Consider the following 14,052-nt stretch of genomic DNA (forward strand, 5'->3'; position numbering starts at 1 on the left):
ACTGGACCTAATACTGTAGAGGTCTGAGTCGCCTTTATCAAGAGCGGAACACTTACTGAGCGAAAATGGTTAAATTATGTAGCTAAATTAACTTCATCTCCCGCGAGCCTTAACACAAGAGTGTGTAGTGCAGACCGTGCTGGTGTAGCGACAAAACGTGTGACCCGTCAGTAAGTGACATTAGAGGTTGACCAGTCAAATGCCTGACAGGAAGGGGAGAGGTCAACTCCGGGGCCAGATTTGTTTTTTTTCTTTCTCTCCATTTATTTATTTTGCATAATACAAACCAACAATTCTAGCTCCTTTGAACAAAAATATAGTCCAGGACTAAGTTTAAAAAAACAAAAACAAATAAGGCGCAAGTAACAAGTGCTATTTTAGACTTCACAAACAGCAAGAAGATATGTAAAGAACAAACAAATGATCAAAACATTAATGGAAAGAAAAAAAAATCCATTTTAACCTCTGACAAAGTGTATGAAGTAATATAGCCCTCTTGGAATTAATTCAGAATCAGAAATACTTTATTGATCCCCGAGGGGAAATTCTTTTGTCACAATTGCACACTTGTCAAAGGTAATTAGATAAAGAGTATATAAATATAGTATAAATAAAAATATAAAGACAATATAAAGGTGTGTGGGTTTGTACAATATTTACATTATTAAGAATTATTATGGTGAACCAAAAAGGACTAGTGAATAAATGGCAGCAGAGAATATTGCACATTAATTATTAAACAGGTAATATTGGACAGAAAATAGATAATGAGGTCTACTTTAATACTGTGTCAGACACTTAAAGGGAGGCGTTATAAAGTTTCTTATAAAGTTTATTAAATTCTTCATTGATCCATCTAAGTAGAGAGGCCGCTCTTTCAGAAAAACAGTGAAATATGGGGTGTTTAAGAATTTACATTTGTGTAAAAAATATTTTGCTAGAATTATCAGGTTGTTGTATAAAAATTCCAGTTTTCTCTCCTCCATTATAAGACCCAATCTAACATTACTATAAGTCAAGGCTGGTATGGTCAGATTACTATGTAATAGCCAATCTTGGAAATCCCAAAATAATTTAGAAATATTACAAGAGTAAAATTGTTTCTACTTCTGTATTGCAGAATACGCATTCATTAGAGTCAATGTTAAATCTTAGTCGTGAAATTTCTTTGCAGGGATATATATCACTCTTTGTTTTAAAAAGTACTTCTTTAGCTTTAGGTGGTGCAGGGAAACTGAGGTATTCACATCTAATTCTCTTAGAGGTCACAGAGGTGTATTTCTGAAATATATATTTTCTTTTAAGAGGCGATGGAAACATTTCTTGGTTAGAGAAGATCTTAAAAACTTATGACATTTCTCATCCAAAAAAGAGCATGCTTCAATAGACAATGTGGAAAGTTGAGGTACTATTGGTGTGTATAATAAGGCACCCCTAACCATTTGAATAAGAGCACAATATTCTCTACTAGTACATATTACACTGTATTCATTCCTAAACTCATCATAGTCCAGTATGTTACCTCTGTGATCCATTAGATCCAGTTTTAAAAAAAGAAAGACTTTTTCTGTAGTGGAAAATTAAATTGAGAGAAGCACCTGGTTCCAATTAGCGTGTCAGATGAGCCACACCATGCAGTGGAAATGAGGCTAAACACCCCAAATACTCACTAGACGACTACATGTGTATTAAAAAAGCACTGTTTCCACTTGTTTGCGTAACATTTTTTAAAAATTACAGTGTAAATTAAACTATATATTTGTGACCTGTTTTTAAAGATTGAAATCTTCAGTAGGAACTAGTGGTCCTGAGACCTGAGAGCCACAGTCACAGTAGATAGCAAATATAGAATAACATCATCCTTATCCTTTAATGCTAAAAACACAAGTTTATAGTTTCAGTGACATGCGTTTATATCTTTAGAGCTCAACATACAGTTTGTTAAATCAGTCCCCTTTAACTTGTCTTCTTCTCAGGCATATCTGCCCCTGCAGTCTATTTTGTGGACTACACATCCCACTGTATTTTCTTGGAGGACATCGTGGGTTCCTCGACTGTGCGTGACCACATCGCATCTACTCAGCAGTCTGGTTCCTGTAAGGAGCTGGAGCGGCTGGCTGAGAAGGTGGGCCAGATCCTGGCCAAAATGCACGATGAGGACGTCATCCACGGGGACCTGACCACCTCCAACATGTTGCTGAAATGGGGCCGGGAGGACGGGGAGCCAGACCTGGTCCTCATCGACTTCGGACTGAGTTACATCTCTGCTCTGCCAGAGGATAAGGGAGTGGACTTGTACGTGCTGGAGAAGGCTTTCCTCAGTACCCACCCCAACACAGAGGTGCTGTTTGAGAAGCTGCTGAAGAGCTACACAGCATCATCCAGGAAGTCGGCAGCCGTCATTAAAAAGCTTGACGAGGTTCGGTTGAGAGGGAGGAAGAGGTCGATGGTGGGATGATCCTTGCCGTGTACAGGGACAAGCCTATCAGGGACATGATGTTCCTAAAAAACAAGTTAGAATTACAAAGCTGTCAGTGTGCAGAAAGACTGTTGTATGTAAGTATGATCAAATAAAAAAGTGTAAGAAAAAGGAAGGAAGTTTTCTCTTATGGAAGGCAGAAATAAAAACAGAAGGACTTGGGCAGAATGACGTTGGCACAGTTTAAGCATTGTGTTTGCAAAATGCCACATGCAACGACAGACTGCATGCTGATTAGTGGGACGCAAAAAAAATATATAAAAATGGTAAACAGAAATCAACTATATTCAATGGAGCAGTGCTGAGGATGTGGTTGAGTTTAAGAGTCTGATAAGCTGCTCTGCAGTCTGGTGGTGCTGCAGCGGAAACCTCTATATCACTTCCCAGAATGCAGCAGGGTGATGAGGCTGTGGTGGGGTACGTGTTCTAACCTCAGTTGTTTTAGACATTTTGTGACCAGAAAATCACCAAATCAGTCCTTATGTTCCCTTTTTCCCTCATACTGTATAAATGATATGCAGCTCTATGCATTTGAGTTGCTCTGGGATTTAGCACAGATCTATGGAACAAAGAGGTTCTCTTGGACAGATGGGAGTTCACTGACTGTCAAATATATTAAGATATTCTCTTAATCACAGTAAATGGTGCAGTCATCTAAAAACAAGATTAGATGCATAACCTTGGAGTAAAGTATCTGTGTTTACTATAAATTGTAGTTGGAATATTGCACTTAAAATGTATTGAAACTCTTTACTTTAGCCCATGTACATTGGCAGTGGTTGAGGGGTTTAATATTGCATTGAAACCAGACTGTGGAAGACAGCTTACACCATCCCCGGGTTCTACACTGAATCAAGCAGAAAATGGGTGCATCACTTTGAAGCATGTCAGATGTCTGGTCACTCCTCCATTGGAGTTGTCTGGCAAAAAAGCACAATGCTTTTACCGATGGGAAATAACTGCACTGACATTTCAGGTATGCCAGAGACATTGAGCTGCATGTGTGAAAGGAATATTTTGACATTTTGGGAAATGCACTTACTCACTTTCTTGCAGATCACCGTGACGTTGCTAGGTAACGAGTGGTGACTTCAGGAAGTTACTGCACACAGCCAAGAAATAGCTCAAAACCCACCACAAAAAAAGTTTTTTCTGAACATCATATGAGGCTTCAGTAGTCTTGACTTAAACAAATCAAGTGGTTATCTTCAAAAGTTACAAACATTTTAGATATAAATTCCCTCTGTATTTCCCTGCATGCAACCAACAAAAACTATTTCAATGTAGCATGTGAACCTGGCCATTTCCTAAGTCATGATGTTTTGGGTATTTTAAAAAAATTCTTCTACTTTCCAGGCAGCCACTGGTTTCTATTTATTGCAGTATTGTAGAAAAGTCAATACGTCTTGCCCCTCACAGAGAACATCATCTTTTGTTTTTGTTGAGTTGTGTTACCATTGCATGGTAATACGTACACTGCAGACTCTGTTTGGACTTACCTACATTTCTAAACCACAGATGGTTAAGATGCATACCAGAAACTGTTACTGGTAATAAAGGCTAAAAATGGCTAAAAATAATGAGACTGTAAATAAAGATGGACGACATAATGGCTCTCCAAAACTGAATCCAAAACATCTCGGTCCCCCATGGTTGGCTGCAGTATAAATCATGAACTCTGCCCCCTCCATGTTAGTGGACAGGACATGGGCCGAACTACAAAATCCACTCAAATACATTTGTCCCAATTCCCAAAGATGGTTTCTGTCCTTTTAGCTATCTATGGGGTTAGAACAGTCTATAGGAGTATTCACAAACAAATGTATAAAAATACAAAAAAATACATAAACACAAAATGATTTAGATCTGTAACCCTGTATCTGTAAATCTGTGTGCGTGCCTCTAATTTACAACTCCTTTATCATCATTTGTACATCAACTTAAAATTTTCTATGGAAATATATCTCCACCTATTTGTGTGAATCCATTTCAGACTGTTCTTCCGCACCATTTGTCACTAAAAAATCACAAGTGCAGGGAAGACCAAGGCTTTTCAGTAGATGGCGGCAATGCAACATTTATGGACGCTAACGAAACACAAAGCTGAAATGGCTGCCAAAAAGGCACTGAGGAGTTGCCAGTATTAAACAACTGTGATACATGTAGATGATTCATCGTGGTGACAATAGTGTATTATATTATTGACTCAATGTGCTACTGGGAGTCCCATTAGATAGTGATCTTTCAGCACGTTTGTCTGCAGAGTGGCATGCAGGAGGTGGCAGCCACAGGTTTAAAGTCCAGGCGGAGGTGCAACAAGTCATGAGTAGCTAGGGAAATGTTTAACAACCAAGCCCAACTCTACAAGTTCAGTTACACAACCTCCACGTGAGTCCAGGGAAACTAAAATGTGGGAACCGCCTGGCCGAGACAGGTGCGCCAGTGTTTGCTTTCACTTCATCATGTACTGATGACCTGACATCTGAGTCCAAATGGAGCACCTACAGAATCTGAAAATTATGATTAAAGTCATGGTTATTGTTTTGCACTGTAGAGGTAAGTGTCAAGCATTGTTTTTTTCTTGTTTCAGCATCAAATTGTAAAGAAAGCTTGGTGTTTGTCTTTTGCAAACTTCACTGATCGTGATCCCTTCCATATGTTTCCAGATTCCTCAGCTGACATGACAAGGAAGCTCAGTGTGTTGGTGGGCACAGACGTGACTCTCAGCTGCCTGTTTGATAAACTGTCCAAGCTTGCAGAGTGGAGCACTCTCACGATTGAGTGGAACATGCTGGATAGGCATGCAGAGAAGAGCATCGTATACACTTTCGAGGATGGTAAAGCGCACGGGAACAGAGATGGCTCTGTGGTGGATACAATGCGGTTGCTAGAAAGCGATGCATCCCTGCAACTTCGTAATGTGACTGTGGGAGATGAAGGGTTGTACACTTGCAGAATCATCACACCTGTGGTCTACATAGAGACCACTTCACTGGAAGTGCTGGGTATTTCTCCGTTTCTACTCTAATCTGTGTCACATATCTGGATTTAGAAACTACTCAACATGAACTGATCACTGTCAGAGATGTAGAAAGATCTGTTCCCTAACCAGCATAAAAAATACAATAAAGTTACAGGAAATATAGGAAATGAAATTTTATGGAAATCTGAGAGGTCAAACAAACATGTTTTATTTTGCATCTGTCTACTGAAGGTTCACAATTTTATCTTTAATAACACACTGTTAGACTGTCCATTTTTCATGTCTTAGATGATTTTTTCCATTTGCAGTGATTTTTGTGTTGCATGTCAAATTTTTGGTAGAGAAGTACAAGTGTGCCACCAGAATACTCTTTACTGTTGAATTATAACTTAATGTTTGATGATAATTCATACCGGTTATGTGTTGCAGAGCTCCAGTTGTTGTTGTGCTGTTCGGGGGTTTTTAAACTAAATTTAATTTTAAGGCTGCACTGCTTACATGTCCATAAATTAAAGGAACAGCATTTTGGGGAAATATGCTTATATGCCTTCTAGCTAAGAGTTACATGAGGTAAATATGAAGCTACAGTTATCAGCGGGTTAGCGCCGTCTAAAGGTAACAAAATCCACCTTCCACAGCTTTCAAAGTTTCGCCTTGTTTCCAGTCTTTATGCTAAGCTAAGCTAACCAGCTGCTGGCTGTAGTGTAATTCAAAAGTCAAATAAGCACATTTTCCAAAATGTTTAAGCAGCAAGCTTTAATCAGAATACTGACATATTATCACGGTATAAACTTTTGGCTAATGTATTAGCAAACTGTTGCTTATTTTAAACAGGAAGTTGTGTTTCTGTCCACCTTATGAATGCAAACCCAATATTCACATTACACCAACTCCTGAAGTATGTGGAAGTATCTGGCTCTTGAGCTGATATTATGGCCACCAAAGTTAGCCAGTCACTGCTGTGACATCCTTGATTCAGCTGTGGCCGAAAAAGCAACAATCAAAAGCAAAGTTGTCAGCAGCAGTTTTTATATGGTGCATGAATGCATGTTGTTGAATTCAGGAAGTAACACCCAACCAAAAAAACCCAAACTACAAATGTACTGTTTTTGATCTCTCCCCCAGCTCGGCCTTCACTGTTGCTTCCTGAAAAGGCAGCAGTGACAGAGGGGGAGGAGAAGACGATACAGTGTGATATCACAGGTTTCTATCCAGAGAAGCTGGCCGTAACATGGCACATCCAAAATGGCTCCCACACTGTCCCCGCAGGTGCAAGCCACCTCTTCCGCGTCTGCACCGAAATGGCCATTCACAATCCAGATGACACCTACAGCATTCGCAGTGGCATCACAGTGCACTCCTCAGCAGTGAGGGATGGAGAGATGTGCATCATCTGCCAGGTGGAGCACCAGACCTACACCCAGCCATACAACAGATCTGTTAAACTGACTGTTCAAGGTGGGATTTCATTTTTATTTTTCATTCTTTAAACTCTGAGTTTAAATCATTACCTATACTGAATTATATACTGCATATACTAGATGTTATATGGATCTCTCTGATCCCTTTCCCCTGCAGCTCCAGCACAGCCCCTTTACAGTGCTGTCACACTGATATCCGTCACCAGTGTCATCAGTTTGCTGCTGGTCACCCTTGTTATTGGCAGCACTTTGCTTCTCTACAGGTATTTCTTTGAAGGTACGTCTCACAAAAGTTGTCTATGGAAAGATCTGAAACTGAAACCATTACAATGCAACAATTTCATCTACATTATTTATTCATATATATTTAACAGTTATTATTACTGATAGTTAGTTTAACAGTAGTAGTACCTATAGTTGTAGCAGAGGTATAATGTTGCTAAGTATATTTACATCTTGTCTTATAAGTCTTATTGCTGACCTCCAGTAGTTCAGCTTGCTGATGTGATGTAGAGGTGTACTGCAGGACCCCATCACATCACTGGTGGGTGTGGTTATGGGTGCAACAAAGCACACTTCTGTCCACTTGCCCAGCCAGCATCGCTGCTGGGTCTGGCTGGGTGTAGGTGATTCAGAGGTGAGTAGCGTGTTTGGCCCTCCTATGCTCCTGATGAGACGGCAGATGGTGTCCTGGGGGATCTCCTCCCAGACCTGGATCTAGCGACACTCTGTGGCGCTACTTGGCGGCATCGTCAAGAAACTACAGAACAATCAGTCTCTCCTTTTTGGGGGTTGTCTTGCTGTTGCTTCTCCAGTGCACCTGTTGTCACTTTCATTTGCACCAAAAAAAGTGACACTGTTTCACAATCGCTTATGCTTCTAACTGGACAGATTGATATCCCTGAAGTTTAATCAACATGATGTTATACAGTAATGATTAAATGTTTCGTATTTTTTTGAGCAGTGTATATTGCATGTCCTGTGTGCTTGTGCGCATCCTCCTGCATGTGCTAATATGATAGAAAAAAAATAGGGACCCCATAAAAACACAGTTCAAACAACAAGATATTCCCTTATTTGTTCAGATGATGGTAGTACTTCATTTTCTGTAGACATAACTGAGCGATATCAAGATCTGTTGACTGTGAAGGCCTTTGATTTGTCACCTGTATAATGCATAGCTCAAGTTTGACTCATAATCAGAAGGAAGAGGAAACACTTTGATTGATTGATTTTCATTGTGCAACGACATGCATTTCTATCTGTCGCCACAGCTCCGCCAAGTGTTTCTGAAATCAGCCAGCCCAGCATCATATATGCTCAGGTGCCTTCAGACCTCAAATGCACCATCCACGGAGCAAGCCAGCGGGAGCTCAAAGTGAAATGGTTGAGATTAAGAAGCCGTGCAGACTCAGCGGTCCAGTCCGAATCTGTTTCTCTGTTGGTCAGTGAGGATCTGAGTGAGCAGGCTTGTCTCCAGTCAGATGACAGACACCACACATCTGTCCTGACTGTGTGTCTGACTGTCGCTGAAGACCTGACCAAATACCGGTGCGTGGTGCTGTGCAGGGGCAAGAGCTTCAGCAGAGAGACCACAGTCCAGGTAAAAGGTGAGCAACTGTAGCTCCAAGAGCACATCATAGTTTTTTGAAACAATTAGAAGAGATCACACGATGTTGGTCAGTCTGTCCGACTGTCCAAGTAAGATATTTGACAGCTGCCATTAAATGTGTTATATGCATGGTCCCCAGAGGATGATTCCTAATGATTTGGACTTTGGTCCACGGTAAGGTATCTTGAAAACTATCCATCAGATTTCCTTTCCTTTGCTGTAAAGTCCTCAGAGTAGGAATCGTCATGTGTTTTGGCGACCCCTTAACCTTTTATATAGTTTCACCATCAGCCCATATTTTCCACTAAACCCTCATGATTTTCCTGACCTTATGGACTCATAATATTATTTATTACAAGCAATGAATTTTATTGTTATTATTAGTCCCTGTGAATGACTCTTACATGGTTTAAAACAACTTACCTCTCCTTTCACTACACACACTCACACACCTCAAGTGGAGCCGTCTTTCCTCCAGATCTCCAGTATCCCTCAGATCCCCAAGGTGGAGAAGCTGCTGGTTCTCTGCTGTCGGGTGGAGAACTTCTACCCCCAGCACGTGGACCTGGAGTGGTCCAGGAACGACGGAGAGCAGGTCCACACCGTCACAAACTTCGGACCCTTCTCTGACCACAACAGTCTGTACAGCGTGTGGAGTGAAATTCAGCTTGTTATGGCCAGAGAGGACGAGAGGGCCGTCTACACCTGCCGTGTTTACCACTCCAGCTTCCCTCCACTGGGCTACAAAGATGTCCTGTACCACATCAACACTCAAGGTAGCAGAACCAAATGTTTTCTTCAAGTACCTAGATAATCATTTGGAGTAAATCTGTAACTGTATTGCATTTTTAACTGAACATCATTTAGCAGGGTTTCTCCACATCTAGCAAACTTTGGATCTAAAAATGATTACCTACTATAAGGTCCAAGGTTCACTCACTGCAAGTCACTTGGTTTTGGCAATTTAATTATTTGAAATTTTGTCAGGGAGTACAACACCAGGTGGATCCTGCATGGTTATATAATTCTGAAGCCCTGTCATGTGTCAAATCTAGTTTTACGACCTGAATTGTTTTAGTTTTTTAGGATAATTTTATGTTTGACTTTTTTACAATAAAACAAAGACTCACAATAGGCTTTAGTATAAGCATAAACAATATGTAAATTGTAAAGCTACGAGTAGAGGAAAAGTCAGCTAGCCACCAGGCTGCAGTGTAAATGCCATAGACTGAAGCTAATAATGGTGACCAGCAAGTTGTAGCAGTTATAACCCCTTCATCTCAGCCCGAGCTGAAGTAAACATCACAGCCTGCTGAGAGGGAGGAAAAGGGGGGCACCAGTGAAGGAAAGGGTGCGTTGGATTTATAACACAAGACAAAACGAGTGTTTTGAAAAACAGCATGCGGCACAATAATTGTTTTATAATAATATATTTTTAGTTTTATAATTATTATTATTAATTATTATCAAATTACTATAAGCTGACAGACTTGGGGTGGTAGCTGGAAGGTTAATAGGGGCCCAAAGCAAATCTTTGCCGCAGGGACCCACAATAGGGTAACGTATAATGTGCTCAAGATAATCTCAGGTTATTGTGGTCATACTTTTGTATTAATCATTCTTATGTAACTTTACTCATGTATGCAATGTATGTAACAGTACATGTTAGATGATCCCTGCACAGTTGAAATCATAAGCCTCTGCAAAATGTTGTATGAACAGAGCAAATCCTTCACATCCACCCATACTTGTATTCCATGTGCCTTGGAACAGGAACTCCTCCTAATGTAATGTTCATCAACTGTGAACCGAGGTGTCCTCTGTTGAATGAAGAGTTAACACTGCACCTGTGCATCAAAGACTTCTGTCCTGAAGACGTGTCAGTGACTTGGACTAAAGATGGAGAGACGATTCATTCCGGTGTCTTCAACACTCCCCCGAGCCTGAACATCAACGGCCTCTACTCCATTTTCAGTTTTCTAAAACTCACTCCCAACAATGACGACCGGGGCTCAAAGCTCAGGTGCCGGGTGGTCCACAGTGCCCAGAGGGAGCCTGAGGAGAGACTCTTTACACTGCAGCTGACTGACGGCTGCTGATGTCCTCATTGGGTAAACTGATTCTGCAAAACCCATTGTGGCATGCCCATCCTATACCACATTAATGTACTTCCAGGTACACGACTTTCTTCATATACATTAGAAATGAGACCAAACTTCATAAAACCCTTGGTAATTATTAGTCCTTGCGATTACAGATTCAAAAACATGTCTATGATATTCCATTATTTTAACCATTCATCAAAAACAGGCTTTGTCTGACTCTGGAGAACAATCCTTGAAGCGCCAATAAAGCCAATTATTACTATTGTTATTGTTACTATTACCATTTCCTAATACTTTTCTATGATGTTTCTTGGAAATAAATAAGAAATTTGGTAAGAATTTGGGAAAATAGGACTTTCCTTGAAAAACCTGCTTTATCTACATTGTGTGCTAGCTTCTAGGTAAACTGCATGTTTCAGCTGATCAGCTGTGCACTGACTGGAGTTTGTACTAATTAATTATTCTATTATCCATATCATCAGTAAACCATGTCTTAAAAAAATATCAGAAAATTAGAATTGGAAAAATTACAGACTTGCAAAAAATTGCATGTTACCAGTGTTTGTACAGTTTTTATGTGTTTGTGGTGAATTTTCTAAAATGCAAAAAGGTTGTAGGAAATGTTTCACTCACTTCTCAGTAAGATATTAGATGATATGATATATTTGGATTGAGTATGGAGGAAAAACACACGTCCTCAAGGTTACTACTACATGCTAATGAGAAGCCCAAAGGTTCAGTATGAAAACAATGTATTAATGGTTTACATTCAGTGTTTTTAATTGCTGGAAAAATAAACTACTTTGCTTGTCTGATTACATATTAACTGTACAATTTAGCAACGCACCGTCTTCCTTCCTCCCTGTAATTTTACTCCACCCAATTTATTTGATAGCTTTAGTAACTAGTTGTCTACAAATTAAGGTTTTACAATTAAAACACATGATGAATTTAGTGATTACTTTTGATACTTTAAACATCCAGTGAGTCAGTTTATCCTGAGCGCTTGCAAAGGGAGGGGTGAGCAGTGACTGAGCCATTAGGTGTGTTTGACTTCATGTGGCGCTCTGCAGCACTGACTTAACGTGATGCATGCTGGACTTAAAATACACCATGATGGTTAGAAATGTCCGGCGGCTGCAGTTTCTTTTCTCCGAAAAGTTGGAACCACACTTTTTCCTAGTCTCGCAGAATTTTACTTTGGAAATGCTGCGAGACCAGTCGTTGATCTCAACTCATAGTAAGCTCACACAAGTAGATTGTGTCCGACTTGACGGCGCCATTTTTATTCCCCTCCCCTGCAGTTGCCTGCAGCTCATGTTAAACTATCAAGTCAGCGAAAGTTAAGCCGCAATCATCTTGAATGCACCTATTAGGGTTCAGCCTGTAAGTTTTAGTACCATCTAGTGGTGAGGGTTGCAAATAGCAACTAGGTGCTCCTCGGATGGGCCCATTTCCCAAACTGTTTCTTAAGTCGGAATGTGGAACCGACATGGATTTTCATAATAAACCAGTCAACTACTACTACTAACGTTACTTCTTCTTCTTCTTTGTACCTATTCAACGTACTGACAAAATGCGCTCTGTAGCGCTGTTTGTCCGTTTTGGGCTACGGTAGAAACATGGCGGCACAACATAGCGACGTCCATGTAAGGGGACCCGCGGTGTCTGTAGATAGAAATGTAATAAGGTAATAAAAATGGTTCATCATGCAAGAAATTTATACAGCACTGAAAACATAGTTATGGATCTGATATTGCATTTCTGTCAATAAATCCTGATACACTGACCTTAAAGTTCCTTTTTGCAAATAATACAATAAAATAATACTTGTTTACTTTCAGTTTAATGCAAGTATTTAAGTACTAATACATGAAAGGTTTAGCATTGCACTCCTATAACATCAACCAGTTGATTCAGAGTTTCAGGTGGGTTCTGTTAAATGGATTAGACTGCTTTTCTAACTCAATCCATCCTTGGCTTATTTTGAGATATGTGTAGGCTACTTATTCGAATTCTGCACAAAAGCAACAACAAGTGTATACATCTACGAGAAACTGAGCAATGGATTTGAGAATTGCAATTGTGTTTTGAGAACATGGTTGTCATTAAGAAACTATTTGACTCAAATTAGTCAGGTGGACTGAAAGGGACAGTAGATGAATGCTAACGCTCTGTGGTGGCTGAATATCTAGAAAGGCAAAAGCTAAAATACTTGTCAAATCAACTTTATAAGGTGATGATATGTCAGTGTTGGGTTTTCAGTTTGTTGCTGAATGTATAATATAATAAAAAATAAATAATTTATTAATTAATTAATTTTAGCTGCTTTAAAGATGAATGAAAAAGAATTACTAATCTTAATTATTAACTGGAACATTAATCTTATTATATATTACACTATAAACATTGTGAATTGCTTCATTGCTTTGTTTAAATGCAAATAAATCTCTATTTAGGTAGAATTCATATTAAAGAGTCTTTAAGAATTCCAATGTATAAAGCCAAACTCCCTTGCTAAATTTAATAGTAAGACCAAACCAAATTTAAATGGGCAATATGTAGTATTTCAATTAAATCACTTATTAATAAATCAAATTTTCACTGCCTTATTGTCAATGGGCTGTAGCCTCACTTAGAAATGAAGCACACACCTGTTTTCTCTGTTGCTTGGAACAGCCACTATTCTGCTTTTAATTTGAGGACACCTGGTCAGGATGCAGCCCTGTGCGCGCTCCTGAGCCTCTCTCCGACTACAGCGACGACACTGCAGCTAACGAAATGCAGTCCACCAACACCACAAAAAAACAGGTCCCCAGCACAACACAGACTCCAACATAAACTCCACGTAAGGATAAAAACAACAATAAAGGTTTATGTAATGTTTAATGTATGTGTGTTTGTCAGACCAAACGAGAATAAGATGATGTCTTGTGAAAACAGTCACATCAGAAAGGGTTGAGTCACTGAGAGTCACAATAGCTCGCTGGCTATATTAGATAATATGTTATGGCTTTCCACATTACTTCACCAGCTAATGCGATCCACATTACTATCCTGTGTTCCATTGCTATTATGTCAAAGTGTTGACTTAGCCTGCAAGAAATGATTTAATGGTACAAAGAAAATGTGGAGCGATTAGTTTACACTAGACTTGATGCAAGGCAGGAGCAGCCAGCTAACGTTACGTGAGTACGGATCTAACTTTACCACTGTTTGCTTCGTAACGTTCAATTTAGATTATTGTTGTTTTACCGATACTCAGGTACACAGCTTCTCCACCGTCTCAGTTGCTGTAACTTATGTGACCCACATAATATAATGCAACATAATGGTGCAGGACAACAACACAGAAGAAGAACCATTCACTACAGTAAAGTTATTTACTGCTGTCAAACTATTATAAAGTGTGACACACTCGTTATAATATTCAGTCAAGCTCACTAACCGTT

The 14,052-nt window shown here is 39.6% G+C and overlaps 2 protein-coding genes across 4 annotated transcripts; both read left to right on the forward strand.

Annotated features, from left to right (window-relative positions):
- Positions 1 to 1,960: 1,960 nt before the first annotated feature.
- On the forward strand, positions 1,961 to 2,554 carry LOC119884333 (EKC/KEOPS complex subunit TP53RK-like; the record flags this gene model as incomplete). The annotated part of the gene is made up of 1 exon (XM_038694766.1): positions 1,961 to 2,554. A coding segment is annotated over one exon (498 nt), but the record flags the coding sequence as incomplete, so codon positions are not given.
- Positions 2,555 to 4,514: 1,960 nt separating this feature from the next.
- LOC119884331 lies at positions 4,515 to 10,939 on the forward strand. Of its 3 annotated transcripts, none has more exons than XM_038694763.1 (7): positions 4,515 to 5,035; positions 5,146 to 5,484; positions 6,588 to 6,920; positions 7,041 to 7,160; positions 8,158 to 8,486; positions 8,954 to 9,271; positions 10,269 to 10,421. In XM_038694763.1, the coding sequence occupies exons 1-7, from the start codon at positions 4,972 to 4,974 to the stop codon at positions 10,284 to 10,286; spliced, it is 1,521 nt and encodes a 506-aa protein (XP_038550691.1). In that variant the 5' UTR covers positions 4,515 to 4,971; the 3' UTR covers positions 10,287 to 10,421. The 3 variants fall into 3 exon arrangements, with proteins under 3 accessions (XP_038550691.1, XP_038550690.1, XP_038550689.1); XM_038694762.1 differs by having other exon boundaries at positions 4,531 to 5,035; positions 8,974 to 9,271; positions 10,269 to 10,939; XM_038694761.1 differs by having other exon boundaries at positions 4,538 to 5,035; positions 8,158 to 8,493; positions 10,269 to 10,939.
- The last annotated feature ends 3,113 nt before the right edge of the window (positions 10,940 to 14,052 follow it).

Source organism: Micropterus salmoides, unplaced genomic scaffold (assembly GCF_014851395.1).
Source record: "Micropterus salmoides isolate LMB-PRFRI ecotype aquatic unplaced genomic scaffold, ASM1485139v1 Ms_hic_scaffold_3356, whole genome shotgun sequence".
Taxonomy (NCBI): domain Eukaryota; kingdom Metazoa; phylum Chordata; class Actinopteri; order Centrarchiformes; family Centrarchidae; genus Micropterus; species Micropterus salmoides.

What these genes read in the sequence shown, in the direction of transcription:
- LOC119884331 (XM_038694761.1), top strand. Translation starts at nt 4,972, where the DNA reads ATGGAGCACCTACAGAATCTGAAAATTATGATTAAAGTCATGGTTATT. An exon ending in CACTTCACTGGAAGTGCTGG is followed by an intron (nt 5,485 to 6,587) that starts GTATTTCTCCGT and finishes TCTCTCCCCCAG; the next exon opens with CTCGGCCTTCACTGTTGCTT. An exon ending in CTACAGGTATTTCTTTGAAG is followed by an intron (nt 7,161 to 8,157) that starts GTACGTCTCACA and finishes CTGTCGCCACAG; the next exon opens with CTCCGCCAAGTGTTTCTGAA.